Source organism: Panthera uncia, chromosome C2 (assembly GCF_023721935.1).
Source record: "Panthera uncia isolate 11264 chromosome C2, Puncia_PCG_1.0, whole genome shotgun sequence".
Taxonomy (NCBI): Eukaryota; Metazoa; Chordata; class Mammalia; order Carnivora; family Felidae; genus Panthera; species Panthera uncia.
Window position 1 is genome coordinate 121,971,980 of NC_064810.1, and position 23,848 is coordinate 121,995,827.

Consider the following 23,848-nt stretch of genomic DNA (forward strand, 5'->3'; position numbering starts at 1 on the left):
TCCTGTTGTGCAACTGTCCTCACCATCCATCTACAGAACTTTTTTCATCTTCCCAAACTGAAACTTCATACTCATGAAACAGTAACTCCTCATTCTTTGCCCCCTGCAGCTCCTGACAACCATCATTCTACTTTGTCTTATTATTGACCATTCTAGTTACCTCATATAAGTGGAATCATACAGTATTGGTCCTTTTGTGACTGGCTTATTTCATTTTACCGTAATGTCTTCAAGATTTATCCATGTTGTAGCATGTTGGAATTTCCTTTCTTTTTAAAGCCTGATAACATTCTGTTGTGTGTATATACCACATTTTGTTTATCCATTCATCCATCAATAGACACTTGGATAGACATCTTTTGGCTATTGTGAATAATCCCGCTATGAACGTGGATGTACAAATGTCTATTCAAGTCCCTGCTTTCAGTTGTTTGGGTTATATACCCAGAAGTGGAATTGCTTGGTCATATGGTAAATTTATGTTTAATTTTTTCTTGAACTGCAATATATTCTCTGAAGTTGCTACACTATTTTACATTTCTACCAGCAAGGCACAAGATTTCCCCACATCCTTACCTACATTTGTTATTTTTCATTTTTGTTGTATTTTTAATAGTAGCCATTTTAATTGGTGTGAAGTGGTATCTTATTCTGGTTTTAATTTGCATTTTGCTAATGGTCTGTGATGTTGAGCATCTTTTCATGTGCTTATTGGTCATTTGTATATGTTCTTTAGAGAAATTTCTATTCAAGTCCTTTTCTTGTTTTTTTATTGGATTTTGTTGTTGAGTTGTTGGAGTTGTTTATTATTTATTTTTTAACATTTATTTATTTTGGGGAGACAGAGAGAGACAGAGCATGAGCAGGGGAGGGGCAGAGAGAGGGAGACACAGAATCTGAAGCAGTCTCCAGGCTCCGAGCTGTCAGCACAGAACCTGATATGGGGCTTGAGCTCACAAACCGCGAGTTCGTGACCTGAGCCGAAGTCGGACGCTTAACCAACTGAGCCACCCAGGCGCCCCTGGAGTTGTTTATTTTGGATACTGACTCTTATCCTATGTACTATTTGAAAATATTTTCTTATTTTGTTGGTTGTCCTTTGATAGACAAAAGTTTTAAGTTTGGAGAAAGTTTATCTGGTTTTTTTTTCTCTTGTGCTTTTTGTGTCTTATCCAAGAAATGATTGCCAAATCCAGTGTCACTAAGCTTTTGTCCTATGTTTTCTTCTAAGAATTTTATTTTATCTTGTACATTTAGATCTTTGATCCATTTTGTTAATTTTTGTATATGGTGTTAGATAAGGGTCCAACTTAATTCTTTAGTATGTAGATACCCAGTTTTCCCAACATTATTTGTTGAACAAAGCCTGTTCTTTTCCCTTTGAATAGTTTTGGTACCCTTGTTTAAAAAAAATTTGATCATGTATCCACAGGATTATTTCTGGGCTTTCTCTGTTCTACTCTGTTGGTATATACCAGTATCACACTGTTTTGATTACTATAGTTTTGTGATAAGCTTTGAAATCAGGAAGTTTAAGAACCTTAACTTTGTTCCTTTTTTAAGATTGTTTTGGCTGTGTAAGATCTCTTGAGATTCCATATGAACTTTAGGACAGATTTTTCTGTTTCTGCAAAAAAAAATGTCATTGGAATTTTGATAGTGATTGCATTGAGTCTCTAGATCACTTAGGGTAGTATTGACCTCTAAACAATATTAAGTCTTCCAGTCTGTGAATACAGAATGTCTTGACATTCATTTGTGTTGTCTTCACTTTCCTTCAGCAACTTTTTATAATTTCAATGTATGTCTTTTGTCTTCTTGGTTTATTTCTATTTTATTCTTTTCGATCTATTGTAAATGGAATTGTTTTCTTAATTTCCCTTTTGGATTGTTCATTGTAAATACAGAAATGCAATTGAGCGGTGTCTGGTGGCTCATTCGGTTGAGCATCTGACTCTTGGTCCTGGCTCAGGTCACGATCTCGTGGTTTGTGAGATTGGGCCCCATGTGGGGCTCTGCACCAACAGCCTGGATCCTGGTTAGGATTCTCCCTCCCTCTCTGCCCTTCCTTCGCACGCATGCTCTCTCTCTTTCTGTCTCTCTCTCTCTCTTTCTCTCTCTCAAAACAAATTAAAAAACAAGAAATGCAATTGATTTTTCTGTGTTGACTTTGTATGTTTCTACATTGCTGAATTCGTTTATTCTAACAGGTTTCTTTTTGTGCACACTTTAAGTTTTCTGCATATAGCATCGTATCATCTACAAACATACTTCTACCTCTTTCTAAAATGGATGCCTTTTATTTCCATTTCTTGGCTGATTACTCTGATAAGGACTTCCAGTACAATTAACGAATGCAGGCATCTTTGCCTTGTTTCTGATCTTAGAGGAAAAGCTTTCAGTCTGTCACTATTGAGTATGATGTTCACTCTAGGTTTTTCATAAATGGCTTTTTAAATTTTTTTAAAATGTTTTATTTACTTTTAAGACAGAGAGAGACCGAGCATGAGTAGGGATGGGGCAGAGAGAGGGAGACACAGAATCTGAAGCAGGCTCCAGGCTCTGAACTGTGAGCACAGAGCCCAGTGCAGGGCTCAAACTCAAGAAATGTGAGATCATGACCTGAGCCAAAGTCGGACACTTAACCAACTGAGCCACCCAGGTGCCCCATAAATGGCTTTTATTATGTTGAGAATGTTTCATTCTGTTCCTGGTTTGCTGAGTGTTTTATCATGAAAGGGTGTTGGATTTTGTCAAATGCGTTTTCTACATCAATTAAGATGATCATATGTTTTTTTTTTTTTCTTTCAATCTGTTAATGTGGTATAGTACATTGATTTTTCACATGATGGGTCGTTTCTGCATTCTAGGAATAGATGTCGCTTGGTCCTGGTATACAATCCTTTTAATATGTTAAGGAATTTGGTTTGCTAGAGTTTTGTCGGAGATTATCCACGTTAGTATGTATAATGGATATTGGTTTGTGGTTCTCTTCTCTTGTGTTGTCTTGCTTGGTATCAAGATAATGTTGGCCTCATAGAATGACTTAGGAGAGATACAGTTGATGGTTGTATATTGCTCTTAACACCTGCAACCTTGCAAAACTGATGATTAGTTCTGGTTTCATTGCTAATGTATAGATAGAGGTGGAACTGGGACATTTATCACTTGGCTCTAGAGCAACTGCCTGACTTCTAGTTGGGGGCTGAGGCAGATGATCACTGGTTACTGGGAGATGTTGTAGTATCAGAAGCTGAGTCCCCTTTTCCCCTTGAGGCTATCTAAGTCTCAGTAAACTTGACACTATGGGCAGGTGAACATGTGCTTAGACAAGTCATTCTCTTTTGAAAATGGTATGTCTTAGTTATAGGCAGGTTAGGTGGGGATGGAGTTTCTCACTGAGTTTAATGAAAAGTGTATTAATAACAGCAATGATAGTGCTGTTGATAATGAGCTTTCAAAGGACATTGAAGGATTGAAGGTAGGGAATAAGAGAAAACCAGGCCAGTGATATTTCATTGAAGACAAGCAAGAGAGTGTCCAAGATTCATATTCCTTTGTATAAATCTTGGGGTATATATTATTTCTTAATAATAAATCCTTGTTAGGGACTTCCTCTGAGTTTGTTGTCTCTCATATGGCATGAGTGCCTAAATTGATCAAATTATCTGAAATCTTGAATTATCATTGATCACTTAACGTGAATTTTAGGGGCCCTTGGGTGGTTATCCAACTTGATTTCTGCTCAGGTCGTGATCTCAAGGTCATGTGATCAAGTCACATTTCAGGCTCTGTTGTTGGGCTCTGTGCTGGGTGTGGAGCCTGCTTAAGATTCTCTCTTTCTCCTCCTGCCTCTGTCCCTTCCTAGCTCACGTGTGCATGTATGCTCTTTCTCAAAAAAAAAAAAAAAGAAAACTGAATTTTAAATCCTGGTTTTTGTTAAATCCAATTTGTTAATATTGGTTGTTTCCTGATTATTATTTTCATCTATGAAATTATATCATTTTTATGGACATACTTGAGTTCCTTTACTTACTACCCAAACTTGAATAGACCCAATTAATTATAGTTTCCCTATTGTTTGATTTTTTTTTTTTCTGTTTATGACTTATTAATGTCCTTGGAGCTTGCACCCATGTGAAAACAGTTGTTAAAAGTTCTTGAATGAAGCATCTTGATAGAAGCTGTGTACAATGTTATTAGGGCAGCATGTCCTAGAGGTACATATTGTGATTATGTTTTTTGAAAAATTTCTTACAGGCAAAATGTCAGCATTATAAGAAAAAACAAATGGAGCAACAAGAGACCATTGCTTCTTTGCAAAAGGATATCTATAGATTAACAAAAGAGGAGGAAGAGCGCATTGTCACTCAAAACAGAGTGTTTGCTTATCTCTGCAAAAGAGTTCCTCATACCATCTTGGATAGACAGTAATGTTTCCTACATAAATTCATATGTGTAGTTTTATTCATTATCATTTTTTAAAACACATTTTATCTTGGGAGTGGTTATATCTCTTATAAACTAGAGGAGTCTTCCTCCTTTTGTTCCCTGCTTATTTTCCCCCCAAAATGTCATTGACTTGTTGAAGAAACTGGTCATTTGTCTTGGAAACTGGTTTATGCTAGATTTGCTTTCTTATTATGTCATTTAACTTACTCTTCTGTCTCCTGTATTTCCTCTAAACTGGAAATTAGGGCTAAATTTAGATACAGATATTTTTGGCAGGGGTGCCTGGGTGGCTCAGTCATATAAGCATCCAACTCTTTGTTTTTATTCAGGCTGTGATCTCACAGTTGTGAGATGGAGCCCCGTGTTAGGCTCTGCCCTGACAGCACGGAGTCTGCTTGGGATTCTCTGTCTTGCAAAATAAATAAACTCACTCTCTCTCAAAATAAATAAATAAACTTAAAAAAAAAAGAAAAAATATTTTTGGCAAAATACTTCCAAAGGTGGTAATTGATTCTAATTGTAACATATTAGGCACATATTGTCTTGTTGACTTACTCTTAGGGATACTAGATTGTTGGGGTTAAATAGTAATGTAATCTTTCCGCTATAAAATTCCCCATCATCTCTTCATCTAATGGTTTCACCTAATTGATGATTTTGCAAAATAGTGATTTTTCAATTCTACTGTTTTGTTTTTTGTTTTTTTAATTCTTTCATAAAAAAAAGAATCTTTCCTATTGACTATGGGCTGTTTATTTATTTTATTTTTTTTATTTTTTTATTTATTTTTGGGACAGAGAGAGACAGAGCATGAACGGGGGAGGGGCAGAGAGAGAGGGAGACACAGAATCGGAAACAGGCTCCAGGCTCCGAGCCATCAGCCCAGAGCCTGACGCGGGGCTCGAACTCACGGACCGCGAGATCGTGACCTGGCTGAAGTCGGACGCTTAACCGACTGCACCACCCAGGCGCCCCGACTATGGGCTGTTTAGTTGCCTTATGTGGTTTGTTACAGGGAAGATAGAATTAGTGTTCAGTTTTTTCATTTTACTTCCTACTTTTTCTTTTTTAAAAAATTTTTAGAGTTTATTTATTTTGAGAGAGAGAGAGAAAGCTAGCAGAGGAGGAGCAGAGAGGGAGACAGAGTCCCAAGTAGAGGCTTGAACTCACAAAATGTGAGATCTTCATAACCTGAGCTGGAATCAAGAGGCAGATGCCCAACGAGCTGAGCCACCCAGGCGCCCCTTAATTCTCACTTTTTAGCGTAAGAAGTTGATGCTGTTATGATTTCCAGTGATAAGCAGTAAGATTTTTTGTTTGTGGCTATCTCTCTTCTTTCTAAAGTTGTTAACAAAAGTATTTTAATAATAAAATTATTCTGTCTTCAGCAGGTGGGAACTTTTTCCTGCTGGTAGTATATCCTTTCAACCCAACCGCATTAATCTTTGTTAAATTTCTTACTTCTAGGCAGAAGGCACATTCTGTGCTTTATTATTATTATTATCATTATTATTATTTAATTAATTTTTTTTTTTTTTGCCTCAGAGCGCTTTTGTGAAGTGGACTCAGATATTTGTTAAAGCTAACACTAAACATTTAGAATTAACTAAATTAAAATTAAAATTAATTAATTAGACATTTCTTTTAGTTAGGAATGGTTTTTAGAGACCACAGTCTGGATGTTGGGGTTGCTTGTCATGCTTATAATGTTTATTATGTTGTCACTGATTTTAGGACTTTTTAGTGAAGAGTGCAGGGAATTATATATATATTTCTGGGGAGAAAACAAATCCTTAATTTTTTTTTCCATCTAAAGTTAACATTACAGGATTGAAAGTCTGATTCTACATTTGTAACTTTCTTTTATGCTAGAAATCCTTTTTCCTAACAATAATATAATACTTATTCATTTGCTTTATTGTGTAATATATGAAAATGGTTTCAAAATAATACCAGAATTACTGCTAACAATAAGCCTACTTATGAAATTTAAATTTCTTTGCAATTATCTTAGACACCGATAATGTATTCTACTAGGATGCAGTCAAATACAGTGTTGTAAAATATCTTGAAATATTTCTTTGCGTGTGTGTCACCAGATTAATATACAGTTAGGTTTATTTAAATTTGTTTTCAATTTTTAGGGATTGCTTTTTTATATTTGATTTACTTTTGAATATGTAAGACATCAATATGATTCCAAAGTCAAAACTAATTATTCGTATTCAGAAAGTTGTGTTTTCATTTCTGTCCCCTTGACCCTATTCCTTACTTCCCCTATGGGTAATTTTAAATGTTTAGTGTTATTTTTACCAAATACAAGCAGTATCATTATTATGTTCATTTTTCCCTACCTTTTTAAAGTTTATTTTTTAAAGTGAGAGAGTGCAAGCAGGGGAGGGGCAGAGAGAAAGAGGGATAGAGAATCCTAAGCAGGCTCCATGCTGTCAGTGTGGAGCCTGATGTGGGGCTCGATTTCATGAACTGTGAGATCATGACTGAGCCAAAATAGGGTTGAATGCTTAACCAGCTGAGCCACCCAGACACCCCCGTATTTCATCTTTTTGTATAAAAGGTAGCACCATGTTTTTTTTTTCATTTAATAGGATAAATGAATTAAATTTTAACTAGTCTTATATATTTACATAATAGAATTATATTTCTTTTACTATAAAAATAAATGAGTTCTCATATAAATTAAAAATGAGTTAAGACTAGATTATTTTGATAATTAAGAGCTAATACATATATATAATTTTCATCCTTTTGAAGGAATAAAAAGGACAAAACTTTAAAAATTAAAATTAAGATACCATAAATATATAGAGATAGGTGTAAATAAATTTTATTTTATTACTTAAAAAAGTTTTTAATGTTTGTTTAAAAATTTTTTTTTGAATGTTTCTTTCTTTTTTAGAGAGACAGAGACAGAATGCGAGTGGGTTAGGGGCAGAGAGAGAGGGAGACACAGAATCCAAAGCAGCCTCCAGGTTCTGAGCTGTCAGCCTCAGACCCGGGGCTTGAACTCATGAGCTGTGAGATCATGACCTGAGCCGAAGTCAGACGCTCAACTGACTGAGCCACCCAGGCACCCCTTTAATGTTTATTTTTGCGAGAGAGTGCAGAGGAGGACAGAGAGAGAGAAAATCACAGAATATCCATAGCAGGCTTCAGGCTCTGAGCTGTCAGCAGAGAGCCCGATGTGGGGTTTGAACCCATGGACTGTGAGATCATGACCTGAGCCCAAGTCTGACACTTAAGTGACTGAGCCACCCAGATGCCCTACTTTTTTTTTTTTTCTTTAAGTTTATTTCTTTTGAGAGAGAGAGAGCGCACGCGCATGAATGGGGAAGGGGCAGAGAAAGAGGGAGAGAGAGACTGCCAAGCAGACTATTTGCTGTCAGCATGGGGCCAGATGGAGGACCTGATGTCATGAACTATGAGATCACAACCTGAGCCAAAATCAAGAGTAGGATGCTTAACAACTGAGCAAACCAGGCACCCCAATATTTTATTTTATTTTATTTTATTTTATTTATTTTATTTTATTTTACTTATTTAATTTTAGAGAGCATGAATGGGAGAGAAAGCGAGAGAGAGAGAGAGAGAGAGAGAGAGAGAGAATATCTTAAGCAGGCTCATGGTGCCCAATGTGGGGCTTAGTCCTATGACCCTGGGATCACAACCTGAGCCAAAATCAAGAGTCAGATGCTCAACCGACTGAGCCACCAAGGCTCTCCTAGGTGTGAATAAATTTAAAAAAGAGAGAAGCAAAGAAAGAAAAACAGGGGTAAGAAAGAAAAATAGGGGTAAGGAAGAACTAAAAGAAGGAAAGGGAAATGATTATAGTGGGAGAAAGAGGCATATAAGAGAGGAATGAAGGAGGAAAGGGAATGAAGACAAGAACAGAAACCAGCCAATTTGAGTGAGTAAGAGGGCAAGAGAAAGAGAAGTATTGGGAGAATTTATTTGCCATCCGAAGTCAAGCTAATTCAGGTGTGAATTTGATGACCTGGAAATTCTCTATTGGATTTTTAATAAAGCTAATTTTCAGTTTGAGATACAGAGCTTAAAAAATTGTAATTAACCCTATTAGTAATACATGAGTTGGAACCACTATGGCTATTTTTAAAAGTTACAAAGGCATTGGGCAAAACAGTATAGAACATACACAGATGAGTAAAAACATGTTTCCTGCCACTATGGACTTGATAATCTAGCTGGGTAGGTAGAAACATACATAGAAAATAGAAGGCAGATTGTGGTCTGTGCTGTAATGGTGGGGCAAATAGGATACCAAGTGGGCATGATAGAAGAAGAGATTAGTTTCCTTTGAGGAAGATGGGAATGACCAAAAAGGCTTCATGAAGGAGGTAACTTATAAACTTGATTATTAGGAGCTATAGAATTTTAATAGGTAGAGATGAAGGAAACGTATTTTAGTTAGAGAAGCATGGTGGCAGGAAAACTGAATATATTTGAAAATAGCAAGTAGTCCAAGAGGTCTGGAGTGTAGAGTGCACAAAATGATGATGGTAAGTGTCTTAAGAGACAATATGGAGAGGTGTGCTGGAACTTTGTGAAGGACTCAAACTCCAGGCTGAAGAGTTTGGGTTCTGCTTACTATATAGCAGGAACCACCCCCCTCCCCCCCCTCAGGATTTCTGATCAAAGAAATTAAACCCAGAGACAAAAAGACAAGTTACTAATCAGTTGTAGTCGTCTAGGTTGGAGATCGCAAAGGCCTGCATTAGAGCCAAAAGAAAGGAAACTATGGCAAAGATGAACAGTAATTGTCCAGACTAACTGGCTGCAGATACTGAAAGAAGGAGAGGATTCAAAAATAGCCCAATTTCAAGCTAGGTTTGGGGAAGAGGGATGGAAGATGATGAATTCATGTATGGACATGTGCTTAGGTACCTTCCATCAGCCATGTAGAGATACTTGGCCTACAATTAGAAGGGCCGAACTCCAGAGACCTTCCAGATATCAGATAGAGGAAGAAAGAAGAGGGAAAAGAGGAGTTACCTTTGGGCGTCAGGGTAACTAAGGAAAAAAAAGTATTTCAGGAAAGAGAGGTGATAAGAAGTGTTATATGCTGCCTAATCATTTTATGTGTTTGCCTTCTCACTGTCTTGCTCAGAATTCTCAGTTTGACACACAGTAAGTCTTCCTGAAAAGTTTATTGAAGGTATCTGGTAAACAATCAGAATGAGTGAACTTTCCTATGAAGAAAAAGAGGGATGGAGTGGTGGCATAAGGGAGAAGTAGGGGGTGAGGAGGTTTGTGAAGGATATAAAAGAAATTAAAGCGTTTTTGCCGGGTAATAGGAAAGCTGGTATGTGTTGAGACAGAGAAAGATTGAAGAGAAAGAATAACCCAGAAAGTTGTATAGTAAGAGCACAATTGGTTGAATAAGCTCTGAAAAAAAGAGATGAGTAATTTTCTTCAGATGGAAAAAAAGTATGAATTCTTGCTTTAAAAAGAATAATGTGGGCCTCCTGGGTGGCTCAGTTGGTTAAGCGACCGACTTCGGCTCAGGTCATCATCAGGTCTGTGAGTTCAAGCCCCGCGTCGGGCTCGGTGCTGACAGCTCAGAGCCTGGAGCCTGTTTCAGATTCTGTGTCTCCCTCTCTCTGACCCTCCCCCGTTCATGCTCTGTCTCTCTCTGTCTCAAAAATAAATAAACGTTAAAAAAAAAAAATTAAAAAAAAAAAGAATAATGTGAAAACAGTGTTATTTTTTTAAGGGTTTTTAAAAATTACAAATGCAGCACGTTTATAAAAATTCAAACCGTATAAAAGTGTGTAAAGTAAAATATTATGTATCTGCTTACCCCTCCTAATTCCCACATTCCAGAGATAATCACTTGTAATACTTTAGTTTGTGTCCTTCCTAGGGTTTAACAACAGGAGTGCCATTGGCATTTTGCAGGGGATGGTTCATTGTGTAGTAGGGCTGTGAGTTCATTGATGAACTTTTAAGATCCTTCCCTCTCCTCAACTAGTTAGTGTGACAACTAGAACCATCCCCTAGGTTATGGTATTATCCCCCACTTAAGAACCCATAGAGTTGGGCACCTGGGTCGCTCAGTTGGTTAAGCAACTGACTCTTAATTTCAGCTCAGGTCATGAGATCAAGCCCTGAATCAGGTTCCACGCTGTGCCTACTTGGGATTCTCTCTCTCCCTCTCCCAGTGCCCTTCCCCCATATGTACTCTCAAAACAAACAAACAAACAAACAAAAAAAACAACCCACAGAGTTCTTATTCAAGATAAAGACAACGTCACTTAAAATTATTTCTTTTTAAAACAAGTAGAGTAATACTCTACATTTTGCTATGCAGCGTTACTTTTGTTCCTTATCAATTTTTATTAGGACATAGAAATTTACATCATTTCTTCTGTGCTTCATTGTTTTCTATAGAGCAGATGTGTCATTATTTAACTTTTCCTTATTGAAGAACAGTTAGATTATTTCTGGGTTCTTACTCTTGTAAATAATGGTGCATTGGATAGCTTTGTTCATTTTGAGTTCCAAGCTTAAGCAAATATTTCTGTGGGAGCAATTGCTAAAGGTAGAACTGCTGGGACAAGGAAAATATTCATTTAATATGTCGAGATATGAAGTTTGTGGTTATTTTAAAACCTATACTTTGAAATTAATATAAAATATATGGCTTAGTATAATGCTTCGGGTAAAAAAAATCAAATTTTTAAACTTGCTGGTACATTTATCATTGTAATCTGAAGTTATGTAGAGACAATAGTAGTAAATGCTCCAATACCAAATTTTGAAAATTAAGTCTATCTTCTGTTTTCTAGGTTGCTTTGCCTAATTGATTATTATGAATCTAAAATTAGAAAACTTCATAAACAAAGGTAAGACTAATCATGTATTACAGTTTTTTTATTAAAAATTTTTTTTTAATGTTTATTTATTTTGGAGAGAGAGAGAGAGACAAAGCGCAAATGGGAGGGACAAAGAAAGAGGGACACACAGAATCTGAAGCAGGCTCCGGGCTCTGAGCTGTCAGCACAGAGCCCAACGTGGGGCTCAAACCAATGAACCATGGGAGCATGACCTGAGTCAGAGTTGGACTCTCAACCAACTGAACCACCCAGGTGCCCCGTATTACAGTGTTTAAAGTTATTACCTAGTCCTGAATCACACCAAAATTTTTTATAATCTCATGAAATTTTAAATATATTTTGGAAATCTTCCTAATATAACCATGATTTCCTTTTTTTATAAAGATCTTGAAGACTGCATTTGACTTTTTATGTTAAAATTTATTGCATTTATTTTAAGATATGTGTATTTAACAGTCACCAAAATATTGGTCACAGAAGAAACAGTATTTAGTTTGTTGAAGTATTATAATTTGTTCTATGTCATCTAGCCACTGGACAGTTACTGAGTGTATCCACAGGGTACATAAGATTTGACTAGCTGCCTAACAAAGTCCAAACTAATTAGTATACAGACTTAAAGGAGATAAAGGTAAAATGTCATAGTGAAAAATCAAACATGTAGAGTAAAACACACTTATAACCTCTGATTTAAAAAATAAGGGTAAAGATAAAGATAATGGTCTTTGACTAACGTAAAATAACTGAGGGGTATCTAAGGCCCTTGTTTCATTGTTCATAGGTGGAATAATTCTTTTAACAAATATTTGAGCACCTACCTTGTGTCATATTGTTTTAGGTACTTGATATACTTTAAAAAACATGCAGATAAATTGTCTACTCCGTTCTTATATTCTTGCCCCGAGAATAATGACTCCAGAAACACTTCAGGACCAATAGCAGAGCTGTGCTGGTTGTTGATTCCTTCTAGCACCTTGGGCAGTGTAAAAAAATAAAAGCGGGGGGACAGGATGGAGAGAAAAAAGAAGGAAGGAAAGACAAGAACAACTAATGATAGAGCAATTCCTAGTTTCATTCTTTTCAGAAAGTAGCATTATATCAAGTAACTTCAGAGACTTCCTTATTTCCAAGTGAGAGTGTGTCTTTTAGATGGTGTTAGATTCTACAGAGATGGGATGATTTGGATATGGTTCTTACCTTGTAAGATTTTACAATCTAGTAAGGGAGATAAAATGTAAACACATTAATAATTAAAAATAATAAGAGATTAAAAAACACTAATACATATAATAATAGAGTAATCACTAAAATAAAACAGACAGTAATATAGGAATTTAAAACAAGAACAATATAGTTTTGGATAGAGTGACTAGGGAAGTCTTTACAAAGCAGATGAGGGTTGTGTTTGAGCTTAAAGGAAAAGTAAAATTTGGGAAAGCAGAAAGGCAAAAAAGGTAGTCATTTTTAGACTGCTTGGATGCTATGGGCAAAATTGCATAGGTATAAGAGTGTAGGCTTTTTTTCTTGGTTTTTTTTGTTTGTTTGTTTGTTTTTAATGTCACTGTGATTAAGCCAATTTGGCTGGAGTTCAAGGGATTTGTAGTAACCTATAGAGAGTAGTCTTTCACATACAGCCCCAAGTAACCTAAAAATGAATGAGAAGGCATCATTTGCCTTGGAAAGAAGGAAGATACTTTTCCTTTAATACAGAAAAACTGGGTTTTTCAGGTTTATTCAGGGTTCTCAAGAGAAATAGAACCAATAGGATATATATTGATGTAAATAGAAAGATTTATTTTAAAGGAATTGGTTCATGTGACCCATCTTGGATCATGAACCCTATATGAAAGACTCACAGGTAATATCATCCTCAGTGGGGAAAACCTTAGAGCTTTCCCCCTAAGGTCAGGAACATGACAGGTATGTCCCCTCTCACCACTGTTATTTAACATAATGTTGGAAGTACTAGCCTCACCAATCAGACAAAAGAAAAGGCATCCAAATCGGCAAGGAGGACATCAAACTTTCACTCTTCACAGACCACATGATACACTATGTGGAAAACCCAAAGGCTCCGCAAAAAAACTGCTAGAACTGATCCATGAATTCAGCAACGTTTCAGGATATAAAATCAATGTACAGAAAGTGGTTGCATTTCTATACACCAATAATGAAGCAGCAGAAAGAGAAATCAAGGAACTGATCCCATTTACAGTTGCGCCAAAACCATAAAATGCCTAGGAATAAACCTAACCAAAGAGGTGAAAAATCTATATACTGAATACTATAGAAAGCTTATGAAAGCTACTGAAGAAGACACAGAGAAATGAAACATTCTATTCTCCTGGATAGGAAGAACAAATATTATAATGTTGAGACTACCCAAAGCAATCTACACATTCAGTGCAGTCTCTATCAAAATAGCGCCAACATTCTTCACAGAGCTGGAATAAACAATCCTAAAATTTGTGTGGAACCACAAAAGACCCTGAATAGCCAAAGTAATGTTGATGAAGAAAACCAAAGCTGAAGACATCACAATTCCAGACTTCAAGCTGTATTACAAACCTATAATCATCAAGACTAAGTATGGTACTGGTACAAAAGCAGACACATAGATCAATAGAACAGAATAAAGAACTCGAGAATGGACCCACAAACATATGGCCAACTAATTTTTGACAAAGCAGAAAAGAAAATCCAATAGAGGGGCACCTGGGTGACTCACTTGGTTAAGTGTCTGACTTTGGCTCAGGTCATGATCTCACAGTTAATGGTTTGAGCCCCATGTTGGGCTCTGTGCAGACAGCTCAGAGCCTGGAGCCTGCTTCAGATTCTGTGACTCCCTCTCTCTCTGACCCTTCCCTGCTCACACTCTGTCTCTCTCTCAAAAATAAATAAACATTAAAAAAAATACATGCAATAGAAAAAAGACTCTCTTTAGCAAATGTGTTGGGAAGGCTGGACAGCGACATAGAATGAACCTGGACCGCTTACACCATACACAAAAATAAACTTAAAATGGATGAAAGACCTAACTGTAAGACAGGAAGCCATCAAAATTTTAGAGAAAACAGAGAAAACAGGCAGGCAACAACCACTTTGACCTCGGCCGCAACAACTTCTTACTTGACATGTCTCCAGAGGCAAGGGAAACAAAAGCAAAAGTGAAATATTGGCATCTCTTCAAGATAAAAACCTTCTGCACAGCAAAGGAAACCATCAGCAAAACTAAAAGGTAACCAATGGAATGGGAGAAGATATTTGCAAATGACATATTGGATAAAGGGTTAGTATCAAAAATCTATAGAAATCTACCAAACTCAACACCCAAAAACCAAATAATCCAGTGAAGAAATAGATACTTTTCCAAAGAAGACATCCAAATGGCTATGAGACACATGAAAAGATGCTCAATATCACTCATCATCAGGGAAATAAAAATCAAAACCACAATGAGATACCACCTCACACTTATCAGAATGGGTAAAATTAACAACTCAGGCAACGGCAGATGTTGACAAAGATTGGAGAAAGAAGAACCTTTTTGCACTGCTGGTGGGAGTGCCATTCTGGAAAACAGTATGGAGGTTCCTCAAAAAATTAAAAAGAACTACCCTACAACCCAGCAACTGGACTACTAGGTATTTATCCAAAGGATACAAAACTGTCTATTCAAAGGTGCATGTGCACCCAATGTTTATAGCAGCATTATTGACAATAGCCAAAATATGGAAAGAGCCCAGATGTCCATCAACTGATGAATGGATAAAGATGTATTGTGTACACACACACACACACCTTCTCTCTCTCTCTCTCTCTCTCTCTCTCTCTCTCTCTCTCTGGAATATTACTTGGTGATGAAAAAGAATGAAATCTTGCCATTTGCAACAATGTGGATGGAACTAGAATGTATTATGCTAGGCAAAAATAAGTCACTCAGAGAAAGACAAATATCATATGATTTCACTTATATGTGGAATTTAAGAAACAGATGAACATAGGGGAAGGGATTCAAAAATAAGATAAAAATGGAGAGAGGGACAAACCATAAGAGACTCTAAAATACAGAGAACAAACTGAGGGTTGCTGGTAAGGTGTTGGGTGGGGAATGGGCTACATGGGTGATGGGTGTTAAGGAGGGCACTTGTTAGGATGAGCACTAGATACTTTATGTAAGTGGTGAATCACTAAATTCTATTCCTGAAATCATTATTACAGTATACTAACTTGGAATTAAATTTAAAAATAATAAATAAAGGAATTCGTTCATGTGCTTTTGAGGCAGGCCTGCAGGCTGCAGATTCGGGAAAGAGTTCCTTCTTGTGGGTCTCAGTCTTTGTTCTTAAGGCATTTAATTGCATGAGGCCCTCCCACATTATCAACGGTTCTCCTTTACTTAAAGTCTGTTGATTTAAATGTTCATCACATCTAGAAATACCTCACAGCATTATCTAGACTGGTGTTGGACTAAACATCTGGGCACCAAGGCCTAGCCAACTTGACACTAAAATGTACAGTTATAGTATGTAAGAGTAAAGGGAAGGAAGGTGAAGATTTTAATGGCTTGAGAGGTTGCAAACTTAAGCTTACACAATCAAGAAAATAATGAAATTGAGGGAAGCAGGTTAGGTGAGGACTGTGGCAAATTGGACAGCTATGTACCATCTTTCTAAAGGGGGCCATTACTACATACTCTAGCCATTTGATACCTTTTAAGAATGTGAGCTCAGTGTGGCTAGATTTGCCTAGGAGTGTTTTGAGAAAAATTACAAGGTTATATTTATAAATAAGATTTTATTAAAAAAATTTTTTAAGGTTTATTTTTGCGTTCCTGAGAGAGAGTGTGAGTGGGGAAGGGGCAGAGAGAGAGGGAGACACAGAATCCGAAACAGGCTCCAGGCTCTAGGCTCTGAACTGTCAATACAGAGCCTGGTACAGGGCTCGAATCCATGGACCATAAGATCATGACCTGAGCCAAAGTCGGATGCTTGACCGACTGAGCCACTCAGGCGCCCCATAAATAAGATTTTTTATATACACAATTAACTCAATGATTTTAAAATATATTATATGTCCACAGAGAACAAACTGATGGTTGCCAGAGGGAAGGGGAGTGGACGGGTGGCCAGAATGGGTAAAGGGGGAGTGGGAGATAAACGCTTCCAGTAGTGGAATGAATAAGTCATGTGAAAAATAGGGAAAGCATAGGAAATGTAGTCAGTGGTACTGTAAAAAGCTATGGTGACGGATGGTAGGTACACTTGTGAGGATAGAGAACATGAAAGTTGAATCACTATCATTGTGACACATTATGTATCAACCACTCATAAAAAATTAAAAAAATAAAAAAACATTGTCCAAATAAAACACTGTCCAAATAAAAACAAAATATTGTCCAAACGGAATATCACTTCCAACCCTTGAGCTGTATCTTTAGTAAATTCTTTTTAAAAATTTTTTTAAATTTTTATTATTTTTTAAGACAGAGACAGAGCATGAGTGGGGATGGGGCAGAGAGAGAGGGAGACACAGAATTGGAAGCAGGCTCCAGGCTCTGAGCTGTCAGCACAGAGCGCGACGCGGGGCTCAGACTCACCAACTGTGAGATCATGACCTGAGCCAAAGTCGGACGCTTAAAGGACTGAGCCACCCGGGCGCCCCTGTCTTTAGTAAATTATAATCTAGATTCAGGCATTTGCAAACTTTTCTGTAACGTGCCAGACAGTAAATAATATAGGCATTTTGGGCTGTATAGTGTTTGACAGCTATTCAACTCTGCTGTTGAAGCCCAAAGCCAGCTGCAAATTATATGCAAATGAATTGGCATAGCTATGTTATGTAAACCTTTAATTTGAAAATCCACAGCCTGCATGTACCCCACAGGCAGCCATTTGCTGACTGCTGACTGGATAGATGATAGAGTTTGGGATCTTTACTAAGAGTAGAGAAGATTTAGCATAGCTATCATTTGAAATCTGCCACGTGGCATATGGTATAAGAAGTTGCCTCTGAAGTTGTGCAAACTGGGGTTGTCTGACTAAAAATGATAAAAGGATTGAGGCCATTATGGGGAGGAGTGTTGAATTTGGTTGTCATGAATTTTCAGTAAAAATGCAGGGTTGAGGAATGAGAAGCTTGGGGGAAAGGAATTACTTTTTCACTTAGCAATCCTGTCATCACAGGCCTAGCTGAAGTGAGATAGTTTGGCCTATACAAACGTTGCTCAGGCCAGATATTTGGATTGAATGTCTCTCATTAAGGGAGAAGGAGAAAGGAAGAAAATAGGAACTACATTATAAACAATCTTCTTACAGATGAAAAAATTAGAAGTCATTTAAACTTGGCAGTGATGAGTCTCCAGAGAAGAGGGTTTTTCAGGGTTCATTGACTTCATAAATTCCAATAGTCTCCTTTCTGGGTGCCTGGATGGCTGAGTTATTAAGCATCTGAGTTCAGCTCTGGTCATGATCTCACAGTTGTTGAGTTCAAGCCCTGCTTCAGGTGAACACCAGCCCCGGGTGAGCCCTGCTTCTCTCTCTCTCCCTCTCCCCCTGTCTGTCTCTTTCTCTCTACCCCCTCCCCCTCTTACTTCCATCTTCCGTCTCCCTATATGTCTCTCACTTATACCCTATCTCTCTCTCTCTCTCAAAAAAAAAAAAAAAGACTCTTTTCCTCTGCCTCTCTCCCCCACTCAGACTCTCTCTCTCTAAAATTAAAAAACAAACAACAGTCTTTCTTAGAGTGAGTACTCACTTGCTAGTGAGGTTGTAGCAACTTCAGGGTGGATTTGGTATCTATAAATAGGGTATTATTATCACCTGAAGGAGCAGGAGTATTGTAAAAGAAGGGTATACTTGACAAGTATATTATTACTGAAGAAAAGAAGATGAAAGAACAGAGGGGAGAAAAAGAGGGAAGAGAGACTACAATTTGGAGGCCTACATGGGCTAAACAGGAAGCACAGGAGAAGGAGGTGGGTACCTATAGAGCTAGGGGAGTAAGACCAAGGGGAGAAGACAGGTGGGGCAGGGCCTCTTGCAGAGGCAGAAGCCCCTGCTTAACACCTATGTATTAAGGGCGGTGTTGCTCAGAGTTTTTCTCATTATGAGAGACAGCAGTTGCTGTTGGGATACCACACTGGGGTACACCCAGAGCTGCAGCCAGAAGCGCCTGGCTCAAGAACTCTGACCACCCCAAGCCTTACCCGGTTGTTCTGAGGCCTGAAGGGGATGAATATCTCACCACATCTATACCCCTTCTGCACAGTACACCTATGACACGCTGTTTGGGGGCTCTAGTTCAGGGCACAGGTGTGCAAAGACTTCCAGAGGGACTTTGAAGGGGGTTTCTGAATACTGTGGACTGTTACTTTCTGTCTCCATACACGAGCAAACTTGAAGCGACGATCAAGGCAGCAGAAATGTAAATGTAAGAGTTAACCAGCTGGGGGGTGCATGGGTGGCTCAGTCGGTTAAGCATCCGACTTCAGCTCAGGTCATGATCTCACTGTCCGTGAGTTCAAGCCCCGCATCGGGCTCTGTGCTGACAGCTCGGAGCCTGGAGCCTGCTGCAGATTCTGTGTCTCCCTCTCTCTCTAACCCTCCCCTGTTCATGCTCTGTCTCTCTCTGTCTCAAAAATAAACATTAAAAAAAAAAAAAAAAAAGTTAACCAGTTGGAAGTCTTAGAAAACTGTAAATACACTATAATCTCTGAAAAAGAGGAAAAGTACATTTTAAAATGATAGGTGTTCAGCTATGTAACTTTACTTTTCTTTGCCCAGTGTTAGTAATTCAGTATAGATTACATGACCTAAATTGCTAGTTATTTGTTAGTATTTCCCTAACTTGGTGGTTACAATTAAAGAGCCAAGGAAGGTAGCATAGGAATAAAATATACTAGGCTCAGATTTTCTTTTGGGATGTCAGAGACATTTGAAAAACTACCCCAGGGAAAATGGTTCTATAGTGAATTAGTAGTTAGGAGAAGCCCCCTTGTTTAATTCCATCTTTCTCATTAGATAGAAATTTTATTTTATTTTTTTATTTAAAATTTTATTGAGATATACACCATTATCATACACCATAAAATTTACTCATTTAAATTGTAAAATTCAAAAGCTTTTCATATTTTCACAGTACAGCATCTTAGTATTCACAGTACATATCCTACTATATTCACATTTGTCAACCCTCATCACAATCTAAATTTTAGAGCATTTTATTAACTCCAGAAGAAACCTTCTGACCACTAGCAGTCACTCCCAATTTTTCCCAAAGCCCCCAGCCCTTGATAACTGCTAATCTACTTTTTGTCTCTATAGATTTTCATATTCTGAACATTACATGTAAATGGAACATACAATATGTGGTCTTTTATGACTGACTTCCTTCATTTAACAAGATGATTTAAAGATTTATCATGTTGTAGCATGTATCAGTTATTTCATTCCTTATTGCTGAATAATATTTCATTGCATGGATGCATTGTATTTTATTTATCCATCATCAGGTGATGGGCATTTGGGTTGTTTTCACTTTTTTTTTTAACGTTTATTTTTGAGACAGACACAGAGTATGAACGGGGGAGCATCAGAGAGAGAGGGAGACACAGAATCTGAAACAGGCTCCAGGCTCTGAGCTGTCAGCACAGAGCCCGATGCGGGGCTCGAACTCACGGACCGTGAGATCGTGACCTGAGCCGAAGTCGGATGCTTAACCGACTGAGCCACCCAGGCGTGCCTCCCCCCCACCTTTTTTTAAATTTACATCCAAATTAGTTAGCGTATAGTGCAACAATGATTTCAGGAGTAGATTCCTTAATGCCCTTTACCCATTTAGCACATCCTCCCTGCCACATGCTGTCCAGTAACCCTCTGTTTGTTCTCCACATTTATGAGTCTGTTATGCTTTGTCCCCCTCCCTGTTTTTATATTATTTTTGTTTCCCTTCCCTTATGTTCATCTGTTTTGTCTCTTAAAGTCCTCATGTGAGTGAAGTCATATGATTTTTGTCTTTCTCTGACTAATTTCACTTAGCATAATCCCCTCCAGTTCCATCCACGTAGTTGCAAATGGCAAGATTTCATTCTTTTTGATTGCCGAGTAATACTCCATTGTATATATATATACCACATCTTCTTTATCCAGTCATCCATCGATGGACATTTGGGCTCTTTCCATACTTTGGCTGGTGTTGATAGTGCTGCTATAAACATGGGGGTGCATGTGTCCCTTCAAAACAGCACACCTGTATCCCTTGGATAAATGCCTAGTAGTGCAGTTGTTGGGTCATAGGGTAGTTCTATTTTTAGTTTTTTGAGGAACCTCCACATTGTTTTCCAGAGTGACTGCACCAGCTTGCATTCCCAATTAGATAGAAATTTTTAAAAATGGTCTTGGATAATGGAAGCAAGGGACTTAGAGGTTCACTTCTTATTTCCTGGAAATGAGTGCTTTCATATTTTTTATTTTACTTTTAACACCAGTCCTGTGAGGTAGATGTCACAGATACTTCTCTGACAGAAGACAGATTCTGAGATTGGTGTACTCAAATAGCACTGGGTTAATGGTATCAAGACTTGAATTGCGACTGATAAATCTGTTGCCATGTCCACTCTGCATTTGCATTTTTTTTTGTATAGGTCTTTTGGTGACCTAAAAGTAGTAGAAGAAAAAACAATATGCTTTGTTTTTTTATTCATTCAAAAAGTGTTTTTTCCACCACCTCTTATGCCCCATATTCTTCTAGGCAGTGAGATACAATGGTGAACTAAACAAAGTTCTGGTCCACATGGATTTTACATTCTAATTAAGGTGATAGTGAACAGATATATACTATAATACTGGGTAGTGTGTTCTAATATTCTCTCTGAGAACAAGTAGGGAATTTGGCTTAAATTTTAATTGATATTTAGGTTATCAAGCCTTTACTGATTTTTGTTAGCTATATTTTTTCTATTGAAGATAGATTTTTCATAAGAAGTACACACGATCTGTCTTTTCACAGGGTATATAAGGAAGATGAAAGTCTGTCAGAAGAAGAGAAAGACTACAGAAGTTTCGATGCCTCACTGACTTATAAAGGCCTTCTAATGGTATGGGGACTACATGAGTAATAAGTACTTTTTTATGAAGTAAAATAATCTGGAAAGTTAACTATTTTTTCTATGAAATGTGTTGAAGTCATTACAGAATCAACTCAAGGAATCAAAATCCAAGATTGATGCGCTTCTAAGTGAAAAGCTGAATCTCCAAAAAGATTTGGAAACCAGGTGAAAGAAACTTAAATCATTTTTACTTAACTTTTGGAAAGTAAATACATCCTGGAATTTGGGGTGTTAAATGTATCTTTGTAGCTCCTTTACTTTAAAACTAATCCTGGAAACCATGTTTTCACTCATTTTAGTTATATCATATGGCAGAAGGAACGAGAACACATAGGTAGGCAAAGGAAGTGAGAATATAGGAGCCCACACTGAAGAAGATAAAAGTGGTTAGGAACACAGAGTAGATTCAGATTGATATAAACGAGTTTCCCATTCCCAAATTACTTTGGAATGTCTTATGATCTCATTTCATCCCTGTGTTGTAAAAGAAGAGAACTAAAAAATGTAAATGGCGTACAAGACCTATCTGCGTGTTGACTGTGAATAATAAGAAATGAACGTTGTCAGGATTTTTTTCATTTAACAAGAGTTTGTTGAATACTTCTTGTAAGTTAGACACTGTCCTAAGCTCTGGTGTCATGACCAAAATAAATAACTTGTTCTCATAAAGATTATACTTAAATGGAGAGGGAACTGATACCTACAGTTGAAACCATTTAGGTAAAGTTTAAAAAACCTACCACATAATAATATATAAATTTGTGCAGTAAAAATTTTAAACCATGCATGGAAATAATGAACAGTGGATTTGGGGTAGTGGTTACCTCACAAAGGCCACACATGGAACCTTATATGTATAATGTTTTAGTTAAAAGAGGATTTGAATCAAATCTGTTAATATTTAACTTTGGTAAAGCCAAATAGTGGGTATGCCATTATTTGTTTTACTATTCTCTCTTTTTGTCTGTACATTTGAAATATTTCACTATAAGAACAAATAATTAACAGCAATAAAAAAAGGGGTAAAAAGTTTTGAACAGAGAATACACAGAAGAAATTCGGTGCAATATTTTAAGAATTTTAATAAGCATATTTGTGACAAGTAACATGGTGTATCTTATTAAATACCTTTGTAGTTTTACTTATTAAATTAAATGCATTCAATGTGACTTACTTTCTATAGGCCCACACAGCATGAATTAAGACTTTATAAACAACAGGTGAAGAAACTGGAGAAAGCCCTTAAGAAAAACATCAGGTAATTATATTTTACCAAAGTTACAGATTCATTATGGTTTTGTATTTTATTATTTTTGTTACCTATAAGTTTACATCATGGTTACCTCATGGTGGCCTAAGCTTGAAATTACCAGACTGATGGGGGAAAATGGCAGAGAAGGATATTTTTGAGTGGTGGCTGGCTGACTCAGTTGTCAGAGCATGTTTCTTGTTCCCAGGGTTGTGAGTTGAAGCCCCATGTTGGGCATGGAACCTACTTTAAAAAAAAAAAAAAAGTTATTTTCTTACTAAGGTGTGTTTTCTCAAAAGGATATTTCTGGTTCCACAGTTTAAAAACAGTTGCTACTGTGTTGTATTTGACTGTATACTTATGCTAAATAAGAACAAAAAAAGGCATTTGCCTGATATAACAAGGGCAGAGATTTTAACCAGAAAATTGTCTTTGAAAGTCATAGAGGAATTGCAAGGGAATCACTGAAATTAGAGATGACAAGCCTCCGATTTTTGTTGGTGCCAGTCATGGCCTGAATAATACATAGACTCATCATACTTTAAAAGTAGTAGGAAGAATGCAGTGAGCCATTCACATCCATGACTTAATGGTACTTTTCTTGACTTTGAAAAGCAGAGCAGAGCTTCAAACTGCCTCAGAGCAGTTTGAAAAAGTTGGCCTTCAAATAGTAGTAGTGTTTTCTGAAGATTATCTAGGTGTATTCTTTCATTCACAGGAATGGAACTTGAGGAGGTAGTGTGGGGAGCATTGGGGGGAAATATTTTGAAAACTATGTGAGTTAATATATGCATTAGATGTATTAAATCAATTGTATTAACATAAGTTGATTCCGTTTTCAGTGACAGCTGTGTTTCTTCCTTCCTATGGCAACACATGCCACAGAGAAAGGCAAATATTTTGGACATCTAGGAATTGACATACTAGTTACATTAAGATAGTACAGAAGGGGGGCGCCTGGGTGGCTCAGTCGGTTAAGCGTCTGACTTCAGCTCAGGTCACGATCTCGCGGTCCGTGAGTTCGAGCCCCGCGTCAGGCTCTGGGCTGATGGCTCAGAGCCTGGAGCCTACTTCTGATTCTGTGTCTCCCTCTCTCTCTGCCCCTCCCCCGTTCATGCTGTGTCTCTCTCTGTCTCAAAAATAAATAAACGTTAAAAAAAAAAAAAA

At 37.3% G+C, this 23,848-nt stretch overlaps 1 protein-coding gene across 3 annotated transcripts in view; it reads left to right on the forward strand.

Annotated features, from left to right (window-relative positions):
- The window catches only part of CEP70 (centrosomal protein 70), a 70,210-nt gene that overhangs the window by 23,166 nt on the left and 23,196 nt on the right, over nt 1-23,848 (forward strand). For all 3 annotated transcript variants that reach the window (XM_049628754.1, XM_049628753.1, XM_049628755.1), the window contains 5 exons: nt 4,261-4,430; nt 11,277-11,333; nt 21,333-21,420; nt 21,509-21,597; nt 22,616-22,690. In XM_049628754.1, the coding sequence (XP_049484711.1) occupies nt 4,261-4,430; nt 11,277-11,333; nt 21,333-21,420; nt 21,509-21,597; nt 22,616-22,690 (479 nt within the window). The remainder of the gene's footprint in view (nt 1-4,260; nt 4,431-11,276; nt 11,334-21,332; nt 21,421-21,508; nt 21,598-22,615; nt 22,691-23,848) is intronic.